Raw genomic sequence first — 23,239 nt, 5'->3', positions numbered from 1 at the left:
CCCCCCCCCGCCTCCAGGTGGTCCCCCACCCCCCCCTGGACCCCCACCCCTGGATGGGGTGATGCCTCCCCCCGGAGCACCTCTGGGCTTGGCCCTCAAGAAGAAGAGCATCCCACAGCCGACAAACGCCCTCAAGTCCTTCAACTGGTCCAAGCTGCCAGAGGTAAGCCGGGAAATAATTCGGGCAGGGAAACCGGAGTGTGCCGGACGGCCAGCCGGTGATGTAAGGGTAGGTGGGCAGGGGACCCCCAACCTGCAATGCTCCTTCTGTCTTGCAGAACAAGCTGGCAGGCACCGTGTGGACCGACATAGATGATGCAAAAGTGTTCAAAATCCTGGATCTCGAAGACCTGGAAAGGACATTCTCCGCCTACCAAAGACAGCAGGTAACGGCTGGCCCGGGGCGCACGCGGGGATCTGGGCAAGGTGCCGCCGTTACGAGGTCGCGGGGTTTCACCTGTGGTCTCAAAACACATCTCCCATCATTATTTCATACCAACACCATGTTTCGCAGATTGATTTGATCTGCTTTATCCTCTCATCCGTATGCCAGTGCCTTTTGCATTGAAGTGGCCGTTCACAGCTCAGAGTGCCTGAGTTCGCCCCTGCCCACACACCTGACTACGTGTGTCATGAAGATGGATTACAAAAGAAAACAAAAAAAAAAAAGAGACAGGGAATGTATGAAAATAGCCCCCAGATGTGACCACAGTTGGGTAATATTTTTGGATCGCTCTTAACAGCAACTGCTTCGTGTCTCCGTATTGGGTGGAAAATTTCTATCCCTCTCTGGCCAAGAAGGACTAAGTTTTGCCCACATCTACCATGGGTGGATCTCTTCTTTTATTTTTGTAGTGAGCCCAGAGCAAAATGTGAGCTTTGAACAAAAAAGCAAATCCCAAACCAAAATAATGACACTGCAGGCAAAAGTCTCTGCTTTTTAATCTCCTGCTCAAGCAATATGGCCCCACTTTGGAAGGCATCAAAGCCCACGAAGAAAATTAGACACTTGTTTTACCCCAGGCAGGACCACGACGGGCAAAAGCAATTTTTTTGAGAAGGCAGGAGAAAAAGCAAGGGGAGAGGCTGAAAAAGTCATGTTTACCTGCTGAGCGTCTGGCTGCGTTGCTGGGAGGAGAGGACAGGTTGTCCTCTTCTTGCCAGGCTCAGGCAGAGGGACGGTACCAGGAAGGAGTGGACCTGACACATAAGCTCCTTAGACAACGTGAGAGTTTAATCTCTTCCAGAGGCTAATTGAGGGAGAGATCAGCGTGGATTAGAGCAGGGCAAATATCAACAGTAACCCATCAGAAGTATGTGCTGCCCCGGTGTGTTTCGGGAATAGGTGACCACAGTGCTGGCTCTATCCCCCAGCATTTTTGGAGCTTGACTCATGCCTACTGAAGGGCATGTCTGCAGACAAGGTGAAAATGGAAGAGAAGCAAGAATAGAAACCTGGTGTGTCAGCGGGACAGTTCGCCCTCTGGCTTGCCTGCCTGAGTCTGTGAATCACCTGGTGTGCTGCGGATTATTGCCAGGCAGGAATTTAAATATAATTTGGCTTGGCCGAGATCCTGCTGGGTGAAGCAGCTGGTTAGGTTCAGCGCCAGCAAGAAGGGGGAGATGGTGCAAGGAGCTCTGTGACACGGGCTTTCACCCCAGATGGGATGAGGACCAAGATGGAGCTGAATCTGGGAGCCAGAGACTGGGGTGGGACTGGCAGAAGATGCTGCGAGAGCATCTGGAAGGGAGATTGGGAAAGAGGAGGTGAAAGCTTACCTGTTGAGATGCTGCTGGGGCTGGAGCCACCCATGGGAGCATGACGCATGAGTTCCTTGTGGCTCATCTAGCCTTCATGGTAGCACCGGTTTGTGTGAGTTAAGTGATGGGATACATCCCCCCTGGACCTGAAGGCACATGATTGCTGACCTGCAGGTCCCCAGGGTGCCCCCACGTGCAGTTCCAGCGTGGGGAGGGGGTGCCTGGCTGTGTGTCCCAGCGTTGCCGGCAGCACGGCTCTGCAGACAGCACGCACCAGCACGTGGGGTTAGTGACACTCCTTGAGATAACACACGCACCACGGGGCACTTCACATACGGTGTGGGGCTGGGGGACCTCCATGCGAATCGCCTGTCCCCTGCAGGGAAGGATGATGAACTAATGCCTTAATAATTCGCAGCGGTTTTGAGCTCTAGAAAAAGTTGGTTTCTGTTCTGAGCAAGCAGTGGAGGAGTAGGGATTTCTCCTCGCTGCTCCCCGTCTTGAGCCCTTGGTTGAAAATCACTTCCTTGGTGATCGCACCTCTCACTTGTCCTCAGACACAACGTGGGACATCAGGGGCTGCCTGCCCTGCCTGCCCCCCTGAGCACACCGGGGCTCCAAAATCGCATGGCCGGGTGGTACCTCACTGTGGCCGGCACCCCAGCAGGGTTTGGGAGCAGCGTGTAGAGGTGTGCACGGTGCAGAGAGCTCTCAGACCCCCCACGAGTAGCTGTTGCGGAGCTGCTGTTGATGGGACTTGCCTATTTTTATTACCATAGTGCCTGGGAATCCCTAAGTAGTGCACAGACCCAAGACTTGATGATGTACTTAATTTTAAGCATCTCTTTAAATGCTTATCCCACGTCACAAGCTGGAACGTAAACACAAGCTATAAAGCGAGCTCTGCAGCTCTCAGGAAAGGCCCTTTCCACGCGGGGAGGACAGGAGCCCTCTGGGCTTCCTGGGGCTCAGCCTGGGACCATCCTTGCCCCGTGCTGAGCGAAGCACGGATGCTTGCCCAGAGCTGTCGGGAGAGCCCATATTCTCCCCATCCTCCCCACCGATGCTCTGCAGATGTCCCTGTCCCCAGAGAAAGGCTCATCCCCGCAGCTATACATAATACCAGCATTTACCAATCTTGCTAGATATACCAGAAAAACCAACAGGAGCTCTGTGTTTCAGGCTGTGGTGTGAGGACGCAGCAGGACCAGGGGTAGCTGCTTAAGGATGTGTATGCGGTGATGAAGAAAAACAAGTCTAGGGCCATCAGAGCTTAGATGTGCTACAGAGGGCTCTGCATCTCCTCCGTAGGGGATGTTTTGAGAGCCTGCAAGGGGAAGAGGCTGGGAGTGATGCTGATTAAGTGGCAGTGCCACGGCTGGGGCAGTCCTGGCAGGTTCCGCAGTGGTGAGTGATGTAAAAGCCAGGGCCAAGTGGAAAAAATAGGTGTTGTTGAACCAGGGGCTTAGCAGTGAGCCGGGAAAGAATTCATCTCCCAAAAAAGGATGAAAGAAGAAAAGCCTCCAGCTCCTCCGTGCAAGCAAGTGACCTGTGCAGGGGCCAGGGGCAACAGGAGCGGAGAATGTTTGTGGGGATGGTGACAGATTTAAAGCTAGTCCTTCTTACACCGCCATCCCGCAGCAGAGGCTGGATCACAGTTCGTGCAAGGGAAAGGGGCAGGGATGAGGCTGGTTTGAGGCAGAGAGGGAGGGTTTTTGTAACAAGCCTTTTCTCTACCTTAATGCATGAGGAGCCATCCCTCTCCCAGAGCAGGAGACTGCAGGAGGACCACCATGTCCTTCTCCTCTCCAGCAGTGTGGAGCTGGTCTGAGCATCGTGGGGCAGGTCTGGGCATTGGGATGGAACGAAGGCTTCCTAATCAAGGGCCAGTTAAATGAACAAGAAGATACCCATTGCAGCTTGTGGGTGTGGTTTGTGCCTGTCCCACAAAGGAGCCTGCTGGGAAGAGGTTACTTTATGAAACACTGATCCTCAACCTTAAATGATCCACAGAGTTAAATTCTGCCTTTGCAACAGCCTCACGTACAGCTAAATCGTACAGTTTTTCATCTGACCTCCCTGAAGTACAGCAGTGGCAGCTTGGGTGTCCTTACTCAGGGTCTGCAGGTCCCCATTTCCTTGCAAAGCCCCCGATGTGGTGGCATTGCCGGAGGTCTGCTCCTGGGGATGGTCATGGCAGCTCTTCGACACGTGTGTCTACACAGACGGGTGCAATGCTGCCTCGAGGAACCGCTCAGCACTACGCCGGGGTGCCCGTAACACAGCCATGGGCACCCATCCCTCACGCTGAAGAAAGGGTCTGTCGCTCCTTTTCTTGGCTGATATTTCTTTGCCCCCTGGCACATCTTGTTCTGCTAGTTGGCCACAGTGTTTCTGGGGGCTCGAGGACAGCCTGACACATCGATTTTTAGCCACGGGCCTTGCGATTGGCGCAGCTCAGCCCCCGGCGGGTGCTGGTTCCCCAGGCCCAGGTTTTCGGTGGCATCTATCGGAGCCCTTTCCCATCCTCCTGCCCAGAGCCACGTGTGGGTCCTGGGCTGATCTAGCCTCGACAGCTGGTCGGGGGGAAACCCACATAAACAAGGTTTCCTCTAAAAAGGCAGCAGTGATGGGGCTGTGTTTGGGGATGACCAACTCAAACCAGGCACATGGGTCATCAGTCAGCTCTGCGTGGAGGAGCTGGAGGGAAATGCCTTTGTAAACCAACAGCATTTGGACCCATCCACCCCTTCCACTCACTGCCTGCCTTCCCTTTTTAAAAAAAAAAACAACCCAACCATTTATGCACCTTTGAAACCTCCCTCCCCACGCACGGAGGTCTCTTGAGCCAAGTGCAAAAAAAAAAAAAATAAGATGCAGCCCAGGGAATGAGGGAAAACTTCTGTCTGTGTGTGTGTGTGCACACATGTATGATGCCGGCTTTGCTGCACATGCTTCCAGTCTGGTGGGGGGAGCCCAGCAGGACAACCAGGTCTTTGGAGGAGCACAGCACCAGTGGGGCATCAGGGTGGCATTCAGCCAGGCTGCCGAGCCCTGGAGAAGGGAGGTTGTCCTTGTCGGAGGAGAAGCCGAGGGGAAACGTGTTGCCATGGCAAATGGTAAAGTTTTGCTGCGGCCAGATTTGCTCCGGGATGAGCCTCTCGTTATTTCCACTTGAAAGCCCTGTTTTTCCTGGCAGTCACGTTGGCATTTCAGTCCCTCAGATTTGTAAAAACTAGCAATTTCCTTCCCCGGCACGGCGGGCTGAGCGGTGCTGTGCCTTTGGGCCAGCGCTCGCCGACTCTCGCGCAGAGCGGTGGCAGGGCTTGGCCAGCGTCCTCCCACCTCGTCCCACGCAGCAGCACCTTGGCCTGATCCATCCTTGCACATCCTTCAATCCTCACCGCGTTTTCACGTCCATCCCCCCTATTTCGGCGCTGGCAGACCCCGAGTGCCTCCCCGTGCTGCCAAGCCCCCCCCGCCCCGTATTGCACCCTCCCCTTGTCTGTGCTTCGATTCCTTTTGGTTTCACGGAGATCACTGAACTGCATGTGTTTTTACTGCCTTTTTCCATGCTTCTGCTATGGCCGTAGGACTTCTTTGTGAACGGTAACTCCAGACAGGTAAGCGAGCATCCGCAGGAGCTCGGCGCCTGCGAGCGGTGAGGGCAGGGCGAGCGCGGGGCTGGGGACACGGGGGACGCACGCCGTGCTGCTGCCGGGGGGGGTTAACACGCGGCAAAGTGGGCTTTAAATCGGAGAGGTACAAAGATCACCAGGAGGAGCAGCTTGAAAGTTGATGCTGGGGAGGCTGGTAAGTAAGAAGCTGCCCTTTCTGCTGTCTGGTCGGACATTGAAGCCAACATCCGAGTCCAGGGGTTAAATTTTCAGATGCAGCTTAACACAGAGAAGCTCCTACGCCTGAGCATTTTTGCTTGTCAAAACATGGAACTAGATAAACTTGTACCTGTGGGTTGAAGCCCTCTGTTTTGGTGTGGTCAGAGCAGGCAAGGCACACGAGAGGGGCAGCGGCTGGTAGGTGACTTGGGGCTCACCTTCCTTCACCTGCTGCTGCCTTCGCTCTGCACCACCCATCCCAGCAGCTTCCCGCTTCTTATAGCTGTTTGTTTTTTTTTTTTTCTCATTCAAACAAGAAAAAGAGTAAAAAAATGGGAACTTTTGTGCTCACTCTCAACCCGTGCGGTGGCTGTGTGCCAGGTCTCTTACGCTCATGGACATTTAGTGCGGATCCGTAGTGCGTGGCACCTTGCAGCTCCGGGTTGTGTTCCTTGCAGAAGGATTGAATAGCTGGCTTTTAATTGATTAACCTTACTAAAACGTGTGATATGGTAACTTAAAACCGGGGGCAACATGAACCCCTTGGGCAACCCTGCAAAATTGCTGTTATGTAGATCTGTCCATTCACCCACAACCGCAATTTGATATATTGTTGGTCATTTGAAGGTAATGTATTTCAGCTGCTTAGGAGATGTAGGTGCTTATGCCACACTGATTCCTGCTTTCAAATCCCTTATTTGGGGAGAATTTCACCAAAAGAGCAGCAAATGCTGCAGGTTGCGTTTGCAAGTCTGGTACCTTGTATTGGTTAGCTTGCTCGGGAGGACTGATGCGTGAAGGGCGACTGCAGATGTTTGGAGCAGGGGTGAAGAACAAGAGTGATGCTGAGTGTGTGCAGTAGCCCGTAATGAAATATTTCATGCGAGGATTTAATGAAGTATCACAAATATGTATGCTAAGAAAGCCCGGCTTTATTTATTCAGCAGCGCCTATGTGTTTGCAGATTTTTAAATCTTCCCTGTCTGAGAAAATATTTACATTTCTAACCAGTGGCTTCAAAGCCAGCTCTGGTTTATGAAATGACTTACTGTGTTTCAGTTACAGGCGATGGGTTTTACCCGTAACCCATGGTGACACTCCTGATTAATGGGGGCCCACTGTGTATCACGCTGCTATTTCCAGAGAGTACTAAATGTCTTTGCTTCTCCATGGCTTTTCTCCAGGCTTTCTTTTTTTTTTTTTCCCTTGTTTTTTTGTAGAAGGAAGATGCTATCGATGACACTTTGAGTTCCCGGCATAAAGTCAAGGAACTTTCGGTCATAGATGGCCGGAGAGCTCAGAATTGCAATATCCTTCTCTCCAGGTATGGTTAATGCCTTGTCGTCCTCTGGGGAGTGGGGGGATGCTTGATACCCTGCCCTGGGCTCTGGGGGGTGCTCCTCATCCCTGGGAGGGGGGTTTAATGACAGGAACCAGTGCGGGAGGAGAGCCAGCGACACCTGAACCCAGCTATAGCCTTACACCATTTGTAGCGGGGTGGCACAGGGAGGAGATGCAATTAACCGGGTATGTGGCAATTCAGTGTCCCTGGAAAAGCCCCAGAGGGGCTGGGGTACCCAGTGAGCCTGTATAAGGGGTGGGAGGGGGGGTGAGGTCACCTCTTATCTTCCTCAGCCTGGGTTTTGTTTGCTTTTTGATGGCAGATGAAGAGGGTCTCTGTTAGGCTGGGTATCGGCAGGGTGCGGGGAGCGGCACCGTAATTCGGCCAGGGCCTGGCTGCCTGCGCGGCTGTCCTGTGCCACATCTGGATTTTGGGAAGGGGATGTCCCTCTCTTCCAGCTGCCCAGCCCTGCTGGGGTGACAGCCTCTGCACGCCCCTCACCAGGCGGGCTTAGCACTGCTACCAGCAATTTAATCCCATCCCCGGCTTGCTGCCAAGAGGATAAAAAGGGCCTTTTTTGGCAAGATAAACTACACCAGTAAGACTGACTCCTGAGAAAGGAGAAGCCAGGCTGTGGCGGTCTGAAAGGATCAACTATCAGCGTAGCTACTTTAAAAAAAAAGAAAAAAAAACAAACAGCAGCAGAAAATGCCACTTTTTTCTGACTCACCCAGAAAAAAAAAAAATCCCAACAGCAGTCAAATATAGCTCCATTCAGAAATATTCGCTCTGCTGCCTGGAAGGACAGAAGCTTTTATGCCACCCAGGACCAGCTGGGATGGAGCAGCATCGCTGGCAGGTTGGGCTTGCAGCCGTGGTGCCCAAATTCTGTGTTTTCCTGGACCGTGGGTCAGCGGAGCCGGTGCCTTGCCTGGGAAGCCCAGCTGGTTTCCTTCCCTGGAAAGCATACAGAGGCTGATGCTTGCAAAAAAAACCCTCTGGGTGGATAACTCGTGGTCCCTGGTGCTTCTTCAAGCTCTCCCAGAGGTGGTCTGCCACCCCGCAGGCAGCGGGAGCGATGAGTGCAGCGAGCCATGAGCTGCAGCATTCAGTGGTAAAATTGCTGTGTTTATGGCCGTTTCTGCTCTGGGTTGCTTCTGGGGATTTTCGTATTTCCTAGCTGTCCAAATAAAAAGGATGACGATGAAAGCAGAGTTTAAAGCAGCAGGCAAATGAGTACGTCTATGGCAGCCAGCTATTAGCAAGTAAAGCGATGGGATTTGGGGCACTGGCTTGGCTGCTCCCCGGAGTACTTAAGCTGAGCGTAGTCAGAGTGGGGTTAGGTGTAATTCAGCCAGAGGTTTAAGTGTATAATTGAAAGTTAAGCACATAAATAGCCCCTTTGGTGGGAAGGGGAGCTACCCAAGCGCTTAACTTCAAAGACATCTTGCATGTCTTACTGAGTAAAGGTCCTAATTTCAAATTTCATCTCACCAGCAAACGTTTCTCTTCCAAGAAAGCGATGGCTGGAAATGAGTCGCCAGTAATTAATCCCACAAAAAGGGCAACACAGAGGCCGCTGCCTTGTCTGCCCTCCCCTTTGGGTCATTTCCTAGGGGAGAAGCGGGATCAGACCTGCCCGGCAGGGTGGTCCCCAGGCCTCTCATCCAGCTTTTCCCATGCACGTCCCACAGCATCGGGGCCCTATGGGGACGAGTGGCTCTGGGGGAGCAGTGGCTTGTGCCGGCCGCTGCTTTGGAGGTGCTTTGGGGTTTGTCCAGTGATGTTCCCAGGCTGCCCAGGGAAGTGGTTGAGTCACCATCCCTGGAGGTATTCAAAAAGCAAGTAGACGGGGTACTTCAGGACATGGTTTAGTGGGCATGGTTGGTGGTTGGACTTGATGATCTTGAAGGTCTTTTCCAACCTAAATGATTCTATGATTCTATGACAGAGGGGCCAGCTGGGCAAGACATTTCTCTAGCACTGCAGCAGCAGCAACCAAAGCTGCCCCTTCCCCCATTTCTGCAAGGGACCGCAATCAAGTTTCCCCAAAATCCCTTTGGGCGATTTACTCTTGATGCCAAGTGGCTAAAAGGAAGGGCAGTGTCAGGACGAAGCCCAAGCATCCTGCTGGCAGGCTCAGGTCCAGCCCCTGCATCTCTAGCAGACTCCGTGTGACCTTGGGCAAACCCTTCCATCTTTGCCCATCCCTAAGCTGGGCAGAGCAGCAGGTCCCTGATCCCAGCATTGCAAAGGGACTGGTCTCGCAGGGTGGCTCGCTGCAGCCAGGCTACTGCTCTCCTGCCTCGCTCATGCGGCCACCACAGGGACGAGCAGACTTTCACATGTGAAAGGACCTGCGAGCTTGGCCCCTGATTTAGCCCAGACGTTTGTAAGCTCACCAGGCATTGTCTGGCTTGCAGCGTGGAAAGATTACGGCCAGCGAGATACTTTATCTCTCTCTGTAGATTTATTTTTTTGCCTGTTTCCCTTGCTTTGGGAGAAATTACTGTGCAGTGAGATCACTGGATTTTCCTCTGGCTTGTAGTGCAGCACAAGAATATTTTTAACACTTGCTTTTTTTCTTCTTTTTTTTTTGGAGAATGCTTTGCCAATGTCAGTGCATTATCAGGTCTCCCTCTGTGAACCCATCATGTCCTTGCTTTTGCTCCCTGTGTACATGTGTATATTTAGCACTGCGTTCTGCAAGATGCAAATCAAACCCTTGCTCTTGCTTTCTGCCTATACTGGCAGTGAATGGCTCGTTTGATTCCTCTCTCCAGCGAGGCGGCGTGGAGCATTTTTTCTCAAATGAATGTGGCTTTTCAAGAGGGCGCGTCCCTTTCCCGGCAGAATTCATTTTTCCCCTTCACACTTATTACGTCCTTCGCGGGACTCTACAAAAGCCACGCAAAATAGCTCCGCGCTTGTCAGGCTGGCGAGCTGTCACTTTGCATCGGCGGGCTGCTGGCTTTAAATCCCTGTGACAGCAAGTCCTGTGACCCCGTTCCTCTCAGACGGCTCGCGTTCGACAGCTGCTGCCAACAATGATAATTATTGTAGTTATAGATAAGCTTCTAGCTTTCACTGGCCCCTTTCCCATCAAATTGTCTGAGAAGCTGTTTTCTTCTGGCGCCCTGCGCTTGCTCTCTGCCGGTGCCGGGGCAGGCTCTTGTTCTTGGCACTGGGTTTTGATGATTCCTGAGAAAAGTTTTTTCAGCTTTTTTTTTTTTTTTTTTTAAATATATTCTATTATTGACTTTGCTTTTAATGAGCAGGGCTTACAAAAGTCACCCTCATCTTTCACCACCCTCCTGGAGACAATCATTTAGGTGTTCACTTTGGCTTTTGATGAGGGGTAGCTGCCTACCTGCCCCCTTCTCCCAGGAGCATTTTTCCCTCCCAGGGATCCCCCAAATGTCCAAACCCAGCCAGTGTCTGCTTTTCACCGGGGTGGGGACCGATGTGACATTTGTTGGCGGTCCGAGCTCTGGTGTCACTGCTTGGGTGTAAAAGGAGCCCTCCTGCAGCTTCATATCCCACCTCAAGTCATGTCCATCCCGTCCACTGCCCTTGTGCAGGACAGGTAGGGTGTCTCCAGGACGTGTCTGCTCATCACTGCGAGCATCAGAGGGGACGTTTTTCATGGATCGGGTTTGCTCCTTGTGAGGCCACCCTAGCAATTGTCCTGGCCGCTGCTCAGCGCAGCCTTTGTGCTTCCTCCCCTGGCTGAGGTGAGATTTTAACTCACTCCTTGTTTAACAAACCCTCTTTTGGGAGGCTCCCTCGAGAAGGAGGTGAGAGAGGACTGGGTATGGGATGAGAAACATCAGCTCATAAGGAACAAATATTTACTTGCCGGGTCTGTAAGATCCACCAGCCTCGATAAAGCTAATCCTTCACTTCAGGTCTTGAGCAAAAGATTTCAGGCTAAACCAAGCTCTTGCTACCCTGGCCTTAGAGACCAGCACCCTTCCTGCTTCAGCTTCATCTTCTAAAATCCAGCTCTACAGTCTCAGTCTGCTCCCTGAAGAGATGCCAGGATGAAAAATACCCTCCTCGTTTAATTACTTGCAGTGATCAAGTCAGCTCCCGATCTTCTTTTTGATCTGCTGATCAGGTTGACACAAGCTCTCACATCGCGCGATAGGATGTGTTTCTGTTTCAGCTTGTTCCTTTGAGCCACATCCAGCATTTCAGCATCCCTTGGCAGCTCTGATCACCGAGACTGAGGCGATCAGTTTCTTTAAAGCCCACCAATGGGTCTTTTCAACTACGCAACTTTTCCCTGCACGCAAGAACAGGGGATTATTTTTTTTTTAAACTACCTATTGCAATGGCTTTAACCATCGCTGCAAGCTGGGCAACGGATAGGGTATTGGCAGACAGAGTTGCAGGAGTTTCCGGGCTTTCCCTCTTTTGCATTTAGATTATTTTATCAACCACAATGCAAAAACATGAAGAAAAATATGTGTGGTTTTGCAATCAAAGTAATTGCAGGGAGTGGTCACAGGGAGTGCTGCAGACGTATTAAACTGTAATTAATGGCTGCTTTAGCCCAGGAAGAGCTGAGGGCATCTTTCTATCTATCGATTGCCTCAGATCAGGGCAAGCTGCTGGGGGCAGACCAGCCTGTTGTTGCTTGTTGTGATACAACGGTCTGTGTTTTTAGAAATCTCCAATTTGAGGCTACATCTTCAATTCCTGTTACGTGAAGTGAAGGAAGAAAAAGGTGGAGGTGGGGGCTGGTTTCCAACCTGTTACACTTTGAAGGACATTGAATCCCCACCCCTCCAAAAAAACCCCTGATGGGTTTCCTGCAATGCTGAGCAGCCATTTCCCCAAATTTTGGGTTTCTTCCTCTTTCTTCCTAGAGGGAGACTCCAACCAAAAGCAGGTGGGGGAGGCAATGTTCAAATCCAAGAAAAGCAGCAGAAATTGGCCAAATTTTCCTTAGGGGTTGTGGCGATGGGTTCAAGGAGCAGTGCTGAGCTGGGCTGTGCTGCTGACGGGGAGCATGACCACCACTGACTCCGTGGCCCTCATGGATGCTGGCACTGCAGGAGCAGCATTGCTACAGGCCAGAGTTACATAGAAAAGTTATCTATTTTGAATACATGTATAATATACTCCATAGAATACATATATAAAATACTATAAAACAGGGGATGGCAGCTGCGGTGCGGGGAGAGGGAATTTGCCGGTGGGGTTTGACCCCCCGTTGGCAGCGGGGCCAGGGCTGCTCTGTGCTGTGCCTTGGCAGAGCACGGTCCTACCACATTTCTCACACATCCTTCTTCATAACACGCTGTATAGTGTTATTTGTGATGCTGCTGCTGGCCGGGACTTGAGCGGTTCATGTTGCATGGATGTGTAAGGAAATGCTCCTGAACCTTGCCTGTTGGCTGGGCTGGGAATAACTCTTCTTCCCCTCCACCTTCCAGGCTGAAACTCTCGAATGAGGAGATCAAACGAGCGATTTTGACGATGGACGAGCAGGAGGACCTCCCAAAAGACATGCTGGAGCAGGTGGGCAACATGTCTCATGCTCCTCCGTGGTTGCCTCATGCTGAGACCACGCTGTGCAAGGCGCTTGGGACCAAACTGCAGCTTCAAGAATTGTGTCAGGGCCCCAAATTATTTACCAACTGCATGTTGAAAAACCACCCAAGTGGGCTGGAGCAGCAGGAAAGCAGCTCGGTCGTAGTATCAGCACCAGGAGCAGCATGGCCTCCACACGCCGTGCCTGTACCCGGGTCTGCCCTGGGACCCCGAGGCTGGGCCAGTTGCCCATTTTGTGGTTGCGGCTTGAAGTTCGTGCTTGGTGGACGTTTATTTTTGAAAGCTTGTTCAGCGTTTGTACAGTCCTCAAAAAGGGAATCCCATTTCTTACAGCCTCTGAATCCCTTTGGAAGCATATTATTCACCTGTCCTTAAAGCTGAGCCGGTAATTGCGCTTTCAGCAGAGACATGGGAGGATTCATTGCACAAAATTTCCATCTGCAAATAGGTAGATTGCAGCAAATGAGAGTCCCTGACATCTCTGGCAGAGCTGATGTCGAAACCTCCTTGGAGCAGACATAGTACATCTGTTGTAAAACCAGAGTGATGGCAGGGCAGAAGCAAGAGGCACTAATTTGATGGAGTAATGGGAGGAAGGTCACAGGGACAGCGATAACACTTATTTCACAGGTGCCTTGGGGTCACTGTCTGTACATGCTGAACAGGTAGTAGATTCAAGTAAATAAATCACCATTTTGCTCCTGAAAAACTGCATGGACCTCATGTCCACCAGTGTGCTTTCCCTTGTTTAGCTCCTGAAGTTTGTTCCTGAAAAGGGTGACATTGACCTGCTGGAAGAGCATAAGCACGAGCTGGACCGCATGGCCAAGGCTGACCGGTTCCTCTTCGAAATGAGCAGGTTGGTGGCCCAGGAGACACGGGTTTTGGCCAGTGGCTGCACGGGCTGGTCACGAGGTGGCTGTTTCATGGAGCCTGGTTGGGAAATAAGCCCTGCTTACTGTTTTTTACATCAAGAAATGAGTGGGCTAAACGGACAGGAGGGCAAGCAAGGTGCTCCCACCCATAAGGATTGCTCAAGATGCTGTGCTCCTAAAATCAGGGTTGCGTGTCCCAGACAAGCAGCAGCTGAACAGAGCAGGGGGGAGGTTTGGGGATATGGACTGTCTGGAGAGAGGAGTTGGCTTCCCAGGTCATGTCCCGACACATTTCCCCTCTCATTCGGGGGAGAAAAGCTCAGTCTGGCACAACTCTGCAAAAGACTGCATCATCTGCATCATGGCCCAGGTGGGAAGTGCTGTTTGAATGGTAACACAGTGCTCCTTTCCCTTTCCCAGGAACATATCCTTATGAATACTGAAGACTGATGTATGTAAATTTTGCCCTGCTGTGTAGATGAGTCCCACTCTTCACCTCAGGAATGACTTGTCCCTGGGGCTCCTGAGAGTATATGAGACGGAAAGCAAATGTCATTTCTTCCTGCTCCTGGTAGCAATCGTTTAAGACTTAGAAGTCTTCAGGGATGAATAACCTTATCTTTTGCATGCACATCCTCTAGAGGTGCTGGTTTAAAATCTTGAAGCTCCTTATTTAAATCCAACTGAGTATTGAGCTCTTTGCATTTCTTAGCTGAACTTCAAGCAAGTTACTTGTTTGCAAAGTCAGTGAGTTTTACATCTGAGATTGTACTGGGAGATCAAAAATAGAAACACTCCTGTCCTCCCTGAGAAATGCGCCAAGGAACACCGGGGCGCTGCACCGTGTAGTTGCTGAGTGTCAAAGACAGGCAGCACAGAGCTGTGAAGTTCAGACCTGAGCCCTCGGGGCTGGAAGATGCTCAGAATTAGCTTTCCTATCACAAGTCACCTTTCTTCTTCACAGTCTCTTGCCCAAGTGTTGCTCCCATGCCTTAATCTTTTGGAAAGCACAATGTGCCGATGCAAATATTTTCCTTGATTTCTGGCACAGCTTTTTAATTTGCCCTGTGGTCTGTAACTGAGTGTGATGTCTCTGTCACCTCTGATTAGCACAACGACAGCGTAGCCCATGGCCTTGTCTGTCTCCCATGGGTCCTTGGTCCAAATGACTCAAATCAGACTGCCATTTGCGTACAAGTGAGATCGTGTTTAGCCTAAATACAACTGACAGGAGCAGAGCCATCCCTAACTTGCCCACGAAAGGGCTGGATTGGGCTGTGTTGGTGGCTTCCCAGGCCATCATTTTGAGGATCTGAAGGTCCAGTTTTGTTAGTGCTGGTAGTTGGTGTGCCTGTGTCCAGCTGCAGCTCATCACAAAGCCATTGGGAAACCAGACCTCATTAGCATCTTTGTTAAGGAGTGGTTGTAAAAGAACTGTTTGTTCATAGCAATAGGGTGTAAAAGTGCACTTGTTGAACATGCTGAATTAAGGATAGGCTTAAGCATGTGCTTAAGAGCCCACCTGGATCCACTGCAGGACAGCTGTAGTTTCAGTTGTCATTTTTTACCACCTCAGCATAGTTTCAGGGAGAAATGCGGTCATTATTTTTTAATCGCTGTGGTTCAAACGTGCTTTGTAAGCACAGCTGTGAGCAGCAGAGCAAGACCTCTTCCTGGAGGAAGCAAAGCTCAACCTGCACCTCTATTTTTTTTCCAGGATAAACCATTATCAGCAAAGGCTGCAGTCCCTCTACTTCAAGAAGAAGTTTGCAGAGAGAGTTGCAGAAGTCAAACCCAAGGTGGAAGGCAAGTGACCAGACCTGCTAAGGGGGCTCTGTGCCGGCACAAGGAGCGCTCATAGGAGGAGCATCCCTCCGTGCCAGGGCGAGCCTGGTCTGCGTGGAGGTTGCAGTGACACAGGGGAAAGGAGGGACTTGGTGGTCACTCTTTGGTCATGGGGGCACTGAGGGGGTTGCTGCAAGAAAAGGGGACTGGTGTGCTGTCGTGGCAGGGGGTAATGTCCCATACCTCTCTGCTTTCAGCCATCCGTGCCGGCTCCAAGGCAGTGCTGCAGAGCAGCAGCCTCCAGCAGCTCTTAGAGGTGGTCCTGGCCTTCGGGAACTACATGAACAAGGGCCAGAGGGGCAACGCCTTCGGGTTTAAGATCTCCAGCCTCAACAAGATCGCGGACACCAAGTCCAGCATTGACAAGTGAGCAGCCCCTGCCCTTGCCCTTGGTAGTGTCCATGGGCCCCAGGGTTGTTGGGAGAATGGAGGGGCCATTAGCGTTGCCTCTGGGATGTGGGTAGGTGGGAGCAGTCCCCTCCCTCCTGCTGCCCCATCTGGTGCATCTGATACTGCAAGCATCCATTTTTTGAGCAGGACAGATTTCGAGGGAAGCCAAGCTGCAGATCAGCAGGGGGATTGATGGGGGCTTTCCTTCCTGGGCTGGCAAAACAGCGGCCAAGGCTGATTAGGAGGATCATCGTCCAAATGCTTTTTTCCCCCTTTGAGAAGCCAAGAGCCACCATGCTGTGGCGCAGTGGCCAGAGGAGGGGTCCCAGCAGCTCCTCTCCATGGGAACCCCCTCTGCAGCCCCCCTGAGCTGCCACAGCCATCGCCTGGTTTGCTCTTCCCCACCGAGCTCCGTGCACAGAGTGAGAGGAGCTGGGTCAGGTCTCAAACCTGCCTGGTCTCATCCATCAGTAAAGACAACGGAGGACGGGAACAGTGATGCTCAAGTCACCTCCCCTGGGTCCCTCCTGTGGAGGGCACTTGCTTGCAGGGACCAGGCTGCTCTGCACTGGGACAGACCCATCCCGTGTCCCCAGACAGGCAGCGAGTAGCATCCTTGCAGAAATCCCAAAACAATTCATTACTAGGGTTGGGATTTAAGCAGGGGTTTCGACTGAGCTCTCGTCTCCCCATGGTGCCACCACACTGACCTCGCCGCTCCTCTCTCCTAGGAACATCACCCTTCTGCACTATCTCATCACTATCGTTGAAAAGAAATATCCCAAAGTCCTCCGCCTGCACGAGGAGCTGCGAGACATCCCACAGGCAGCCAAAGTCAAGTAAGCAGGGATTTAGGTGGTGCTTAAGGAATGCTGGAAGCGCCTCTCCCCTCGCTTCAGCCTGCCTTTCCGTGTCGCCCTCCCCTGCTCGCACTCCTGGCCGGATCCTGACCGCTGGGCTGGGCCCTGTGCTGCGGCCACGCTGGCCTGAGAGCAGCCCCAAAGGCAGGAGCAAACATCACCTGGTGGCTTTAAATCTCAGCCCTTGCAGCAAAGGGCTGCGAGCCTCCGACCGAGAGGGAGGGGAGCTGCTTGGAGCAGCCGTTTCCTGTTGTTATCTCACCGCAGAAGCATTTAATTAATTTCTAATGGTACGTTAAGTAATCCGGGAGGAAGCGGTTGCGGTGTGGCTGCAGATAAAGGGCAGCTGTTTATCTGCGTGTGGCAGGGAGGCTTTGCCTGCAAGCGCGGGCAGGACCAGGCAGCGGTGCGAGGGGCTCACCTGCCTCCGGGTCCTGCCTGGCCCTCGTTTCACCACCAACATGGAGCTTCTGGTGTTTGCGAGGAGCTTTTAAACCCTGCTTGCCTCCTGGTGACCTGTTCGGAGCAGGCTGCCGCTGTCTCTTTGCAGGCAGAGGCCCCCGTTTAGCAAAGCCCTTGAACACACGCTGAACTTTTAAGTGCAGGAGGAATCTGCTGTTGCTCTGCAAAGCCCTCAAGTATGTGCTGAAGTCCCTCTGAAATCAATGAGGCTCTGTTTCGGTTTTAAAGTTCACCGGGAGCTTACGGGCTTTGCTGCTTTGGGGATCTGAGCAGCAAAGATCACACATTTCTGCAGTCAGCATGCGTTTGGACATGGACATGAAACGGGCTTGAAACTGCAGCTTTTTAGAGAGGGGGTGGCAAATACGCACAGAGTTTATGGCGGCTCAAGGGTCTTTCAAGTTTCAAAGTGCGTTTGTAGCGATAGCGGCCTCCCCAAGGAAGAGCTGTAATGTGCAAAGCAAGCATCGTCACATTTAAAATGTAAAATAGTCAGCCATGGGGATTAAACAAAGCAACAGGACAAATCTTGGCGTGCGAGGAGGAGTGTGTGGCGGCTGTGCTCATAGGCATCGGCTGAGAACATGGTTAAGCAGGGCATGCTCCTCGCCACTGGAGGCTCCGGCTTTCTCATGCTCATGTATCTGCAGCTGTTGTACAGATACACGTATGGGAAAGAAAATGTCTGCATAGAAGGGTTTTTTTCCCCAAAAAATGTTATCATTTTGCTCTAAACTGGACACCGTATGTAATATTTGGGTTTGGTCCAATCTAGAGTGAAACCAAAAAAAAAATTTCTAAAGCTCTGGAAAACCCTAAATTCCCCCCAGCCCTGCAGCTGTGAAGCAAAATTGCTGCCTCTGTCAATCCCACCACTAGTAATGAACTGCTGGAGCACAGGGCTCCCAAAACTGCATTTTCCCAGACTAAACCTGCCAGGAACGCTTGCCCCGTGACCCGACGTCAGCGTTTCCAGGGACCCCAGCCCTAGGACAGACACCCCTGGAAAGACGTCAAGCCTGCGGTCATCGAGGCTTTGTGAGAAAGCTTCCCCTCAGATGTAGTGGTAGAAACCCGTAAGCACTTTAAGCACTTGAACTCGAAGCTCATCGGGGGCGTGAGCCTTGTGTAAACAAAGTCAGCGCCAGATGGGATGATTTATTTTTATTTTCTATATTTGGGTTGTCTCCCTTTATGAAAGCCTCACTGCTAGGAAGGATGCTTTGCATGGCATTCACCTAACCACGGCACCCTGAAAAACTGCTGTGCACTGGGACAACAAGCCTTTCTTCTGCTGGCCCTCAAGAGGGGAAGGGAAATCTGTGCCCAGCAAAGCCCTCTCCTGAGCTCTCCTTTTGCTTGCAGAGGTCTGGAGGCTGCTGAGCTTGCTAAGCCTGCACAGTCCCCTTTAAAAATACAGAAAAGTGCTTTGCTTTAAAACAAGCAACTGCAGCCACTTTGAGATAGGCAGCTGTCCTAGCTTAGAGGCTGTCAGCCCGATTTGCTGCTCAAGACATGCTGCTCTGCAAACAGTAGGCAATGTGTGCAGTGCCGGGGTCTTTTCAGTGGAAAAACACGGTCAAGTTGGTCGGAGAGCTGTAGGATTTGCTGGGGAAGGCTGAAAATTAACATCCTGCCATTTCCAACAGCATGACCGAGCTGGAGAAAGAAATAAACACTCTGAGGAGCGGCCTGAGAGCAGTGGAGACTGTAAGTATTATTTAAATCAAATATAGTCCAGCCTGGCTCCAAGCACCACGGCATCCCTCCTTAGGGAGGCAGGCGAGGGAGCTCCCAGCGAAGCTGCTTTTATCTCACATCCTGGAGATCTGTTTGTCTTTCCTTCCTGCCCCGCACGTGCGCCTGTCCTCTTAGGGCTGTTTTGGCACCAAAGTTGCCGTGTGTGGTTAGGCACGTGTGTGGTTTATATCCGTTCTATGATTCTATGATCCTAATACGCCAAGGGAGGCTGACTAAGTCTAGTGATGATGCCTGTGGAGGACCTGTGATGAGCCAAGGGGTCTCCCTTTGGCTGTAAAACTGCAGAGGGTTGGGGCTCGGGCTGGGGAGCACTTCTGCAGCCCAGCTGGAGCGGTGATGAAATGGAGGAGGTATCCCGAAGGACTCACTGTCTTGCTAAATTATGCTGCTTCCATGAGCTCCTCTGCAGGATTTGGCCTTAAAAGCACACTGCAGGCATGATATTGTAAAACGGGGTAATCTGTGGTCTTGCGCGTGGCAGGAGGGAGCAGCGGTGGCGGTGCAGCCAGGACCCGTGGCACTGATGCAGGCACGCACCCAACGGCACTACCGAAGGCCGATGGTATTTATGTCCCTCGTCAGCCAAGGCCTGACCAGATGTACATTTCTTTTCCCCAAAGGAGCTGGACTTCCAGAAGTCTCAGGTTCAGCAAACAGGCGACAAGTTTGTGTCTGTCGTCAGCCAGTTCATCACATTAGCCAGCTTCAGCTTTTCGGATGTCGAAGATCTTCTGATGGAAGCGAAAGAGCTGGTAAGGTCACTAATGTCCTTGAGATCTGGGTAGTGTTTCAGCCTTTCCTCCACCAAGAGGGGAGGGATGGTCCTGGCCTTGCCAGAGCACATGCTGCATGTTAACATCTCAGATACCTCTCCCACAAGACCATGCGAGTGTCTTGCTGAGACCCTGACATGAGAAAGGGGCTGGGCTGCTATTCATGGTTTGTTTGGAGTGGGGGGCTGGGTATGTCCCTGTCTGTCCCCAGGGCCTTTTTCCTGCTCCACAACCCAACATGCCAGGGGTTTGCAGGTCAGGCCAACAGATTGCTTCTGGGACGCAAGGTGTGCTGTAGAAAGCCATGAGATGCGTCTATCTTTTGGAAATGCAAGGCAGGCGCTAGCCATGGGAGAGTTGTGTCCATCAGGGGAGGAGATGATAGGTCATTTGTGAGGATCTGAGTTTTGATGAAGAGCTTTCACTCCAGCCTAGAGTGCTTACTTTGTTTTCAGTGTCTTAAAATGGAAATATCCCAGTCTTGGGAAGCTGGGGCTTCTTGGCCAATGAAAGCTGAAGGTGGCAAGAAAGCAGGCTGTTCTGTCTGCTGTTGATGGAAAAGGTGTTAAAAATGCAACCAGGTCTTCAGGCTGGACATGAGGTCACCCAGAGGTTGATATCAGAGACAACCCAGGCTGCCCGAGTGACCCCACTTCTACAGGGCAAAATAACATCCAACGCGTAACTTTGGTCCGAGACCTGCCCAGCTATTCTCTCCAGAGAAGAGGGAGAGGAGCTCAGTGACATGAATTGAGGCCAGCTTCAGACCTGGTTAGAGAAGCTACTTAAAAGGTTCGCCTTCCCCAGAGTAATGCCTTGGTGAGTGCTTTGCAGCCATGTGCAAGGACCTCTTGCCATGTTGTCCTTTTCTCCCTACCAGCCTGGTGTAAATCACAGCAAAGGGGTGGCCGTTGGCTGACATCGGTGATTCCTAAGCACCTTTTGCTTCTCCTCTTTCAGCAAAGGGGCATGCAGGTGGTTTCCATTTCCTCCAAGAACAGTCTTTCAGTATCTCCTCCCTGGCCCGGCCTTCATCTTGATTGAAGTGGCAGGGAGATAGTCCAGCACAGGCCGTTTTAGAGGTCCCATCACTGTCCACTGCATGAGCTATCTCTCCAAAGACAGAAGTTACCAAGTGTCACCGCCTCCTTCTCCCTGCTTGTACCAATGTCCAATTGGCACCATCTTTCAGACCATTGCCTTCCTGAGGCCATGGCTAACCCAGGCCACCCGTTTAAACTGTTAACACTAACCTAGTAAATCTTCCCTGCAGTAAGTTAGGACTGTGGAGACGATGACAAATGCTCTGCAAACTATCATCTTCTGCTGACTTGGCTGGATCTGGAGGAGAAGGTCTGGTCATGGTCCCCAGCACCCATCGAAGTCTACTCTGAAGCAATGTGCAGCTCTTCTTCCCATGGTTATTGGATAGGATGGGTTGTGCAAAGTGCACCAGCTCTTTGCTTTTTAAACACAGGTCCAGATTCACATGATGTTACTACTTTCTTTTAGGAAAGCAGAAACATCACTGTTTTATAAACTTTAAATCCTGTGAGAATAACATTTTCAGCCTTTCCCCCCCTACCAGAATCTCTGTAACATGGCAGAGAATTTAATATCTTGATGAAAATCAATAAGAATAACCTCAATTATTTTGACTTATATAGTGGCACCTCTCAGATTCCTCCCTTGAAGGAATTCCCGTCTTGAAGTGCTAAGTCTCTTAAGTAAACAAAGAAATAAAAATGCCCTAAATGTCTTTTGAAGAGCCTGGGGCACCCCTGCAAATAAAACTAAATCATACAGGCAGGCTTTAAAAATGTTCCTCTCAGTCTACCCAGCAAAATCAAAGCAACTAATAAATCTGTTTGTGCTTTGATTTTGTTTTTCTTTTCTTTTAAGCGTGCTTATCTTCAGAACGCGCCATCACAATTTTAACAAACTTACTGTGCACAAAGACTCTCCTTCAAACTGAAAGTGAGAACAAAGGATGTCAGTCCCAAGGACGACCCACAGGCTCCTTGGGGACTGAGATGCATTGGCAGATCGTGGATGTCCTGTCCTGACCTTTGCTACGGCCTCATTCGACTCCCTTACATTAATGGTGTGCAAACAGCACGAAAGGCCGGAAAACTCCCTATTTCCCTACTCTGGGCTGTGCCTGAGCCCGGGCAGAAATGTCTTTTAGAAGTTTCACCAACACATTTGGTTTCAATAGCAGAGCATGTGGCAATGATAAATAATACCCCAAAAATACTTCAAAGAAAAACTTAAAAGTGCGAGTTTCCCTTCCCCTGCCGTGTTTACTATTAGTTTTATGTCTTCAGTCTTCGGTCCCACAATATTTTGCTTCCTTGTTTTTACTGCTGCTTAGTTAATAAAGTCGAGCTGGGGCAGGGGGGAGCTCAGCAGAGCCAGAGGCGAGAAGGGAAGAGGGGGCTCGGGAGTGATCCAGGTTGGCTCTTACAGGGCAGCAGGTAAAACATCAGATGATTTATTTCATGTTTAAGTCAAGGCTTGATGAGGCAAAGCCCTGCTCTCCGCTGTGGCCACTGGAAGTGTTTCTCTCCGCTCCATCAGGTTGAAGGCTTCCCACGGGGGGTTTTGCTGGCACAGTGGGTATCTCTGAGACTGACAGACCCCTGTCTTCTCTTTCCCAGTTTTCCAAGGCTGTGAAGCACTTTGGAGAAGACATGGACAAAATGCAGCCTGACGAGTTCTTCGGCATCTTCGACCAGTTCCTTCAAGCCGTGACCGAGGCCAAGCAGGAGAACGAGAACATGAGGAGGAGGAAGGAGGAGGAGGAGCGCCGGGCACGCATGGAGGCGCAGGTGAGCGGGCGCTGGCGAGTCCGTCAGCACCCCAGGGGCACCCAGGGATGGCAACCATGCCCGTAGTGGCCATGGTGGCACGGGGAGCACTGAAGACTGGGCAACGAGCTTCTGTGCTCTTAGACCCACTGGCTTTTCACTGTTGATTGCTTAATTAACGAATGACCTTGGGTTGGAGATCGTGGAGCTGAAACACGCAGCAGAGCTGGCTGTGGACCTCAGCCCGTGGGTGGTGTCAATAATCCTGACCAGCTCTCGCATGCTAAGCACTAGGGTGGGAAACCGCTCTTGTTTCATGAGTTTGGGGGTCACCACACGTGTGTTGGGCAGCCCCACAACCACCTGCATGAGAGTGAGATGTCTCCTTTCCCCCCCGCGCCACGGCACGTAGCTGAAGGAGCAGAGGGAGCGGGAGCGCAAGGCAAGGAAGGCGAAGGAGAGCGGGGAGGAAGGCGGTGAGTTCGACGACCTCGTCTCAGCCCTGCGCTCAGGTGAAGTCTTCGACAAGGACCTCTCCAAACTGAAGCGCAACCGCAAGCGCATCGCCAACCAGCTGGCCGACAGCAGCCGTGAGCGGCCCGTCACCAAGCTCAACTTCTGAAAAACAAACAACCACCACCACAAAACCCGACAAAAAAAACACGCGGGTTAGTCTTTTTGAAGTGGCTAGGGGGGGTTTTTTATTCCCGCTATACTGCCTTGTGATTCAAAGTGAAACAGTGGCACGCTCTTTCTCCCCGCGGGCGAGTGTGTGTGTGTGTATATACCGTGTATATAGTCGGGTCGGGGGCGCGGATGGAGGTGTGTGGGCAGCCCACCTTGATGGGTGCCAGCGCTGCCTCTTCCCCTCTGACCCACTCCGAAAAGTAGTTCTCCCCATGCACAAGCACAATGCTGCGTCCGCGGAGCAAGAGAGGACCCAACCCAGAGATGCCGGCGGT

At 51.7% G+C, this 23,239-nt stretch overlaps 1 protein-coding gene across 2 annotated transcripts in view; it reads left to right on the top strand.

Moving 5' to 3' along the window:
• Window positions 1-22,899, top strand: part of DAAM1 (dishevelled associated activator of morphogenesis 1) — a 56,713-nt gene extending 33,814 nt beyond the window's left edge. Inside the window, exons 13-25 of one of the 2 annotated variants that reach the window (XM_010584177.1) lie at window positions 1-163; window positions 279-386; window positions 5,355-5,384; window positions 6,818-6,921; window positions 12,384-12,468; window positions 13,254-13,360; window positions 15,094-15,182; window positions 15,419-15,587; window positions 16,343-16,450; window positions 18,583-18,643; window positions 19,315-19,446; window positions 22,128-22,298; window positions 22,690-22,899. The exon at window positions 1-163 is cut by the window's left edge and continues 86 nt beyond it. In XM_010584177.1, the coding sequence (XP_010582479.1) occupies window positions 1-163; window positions 279-386; window positions 5,355-5,384; window positions 6,818-6,921; window positions 12,384-12,468; window positions 13,254-13,360; window positions 15,094-15,182; window positions 15,419-15,587; window positions 16,343-16,450; window positions 18,583-18,643; window positions 19,315-19,446; window positions 22,128-22,298; window positions 22,690-22,899 (1,537 nt within the window). The remainder of the gene's footprint in view (window positions 164-278; window positions 387-5,354; window positions 5,385-6,817; window positions 6,922-12,383; window positions 12,469-13,253; window positions 13,361-15,093; window positions 15,183-15,418; window positions 15,588-16,342; window positions 16,451-18,582; window positions 18,644-19,314; window positions 19,447-22,127; window positions 22,299-22,689) is intronic. The other variant, XM_010584178.1, reaches the window with a different exon arrangement.
• Window positions 22,900-23,239: the final 340 nt, after the last annotated feature.

The sequence above is a fragment of the Haliaeetus leucocephalus genome, unplaced genomic scaffold, assembly GCF_000737465.1.
Source record: "Haliaeetus leucocephalus isolate CR32 unplaced genomic scaffold, Haliaeetus_leucocephalus-4.0 Scaffold944, whole genome shotgun sequence".
In the NCBI taxonomy this organism is placed as follows: Eukaryota; Metazoa; Chordata; class Aves; order Accipitriformes; family Accipitridae; genus Haliaeetus; species Haliaeetus leucocephalus.
This window is presented reverse-complemented; position numbering and strand designations above follow the sequence as displayed.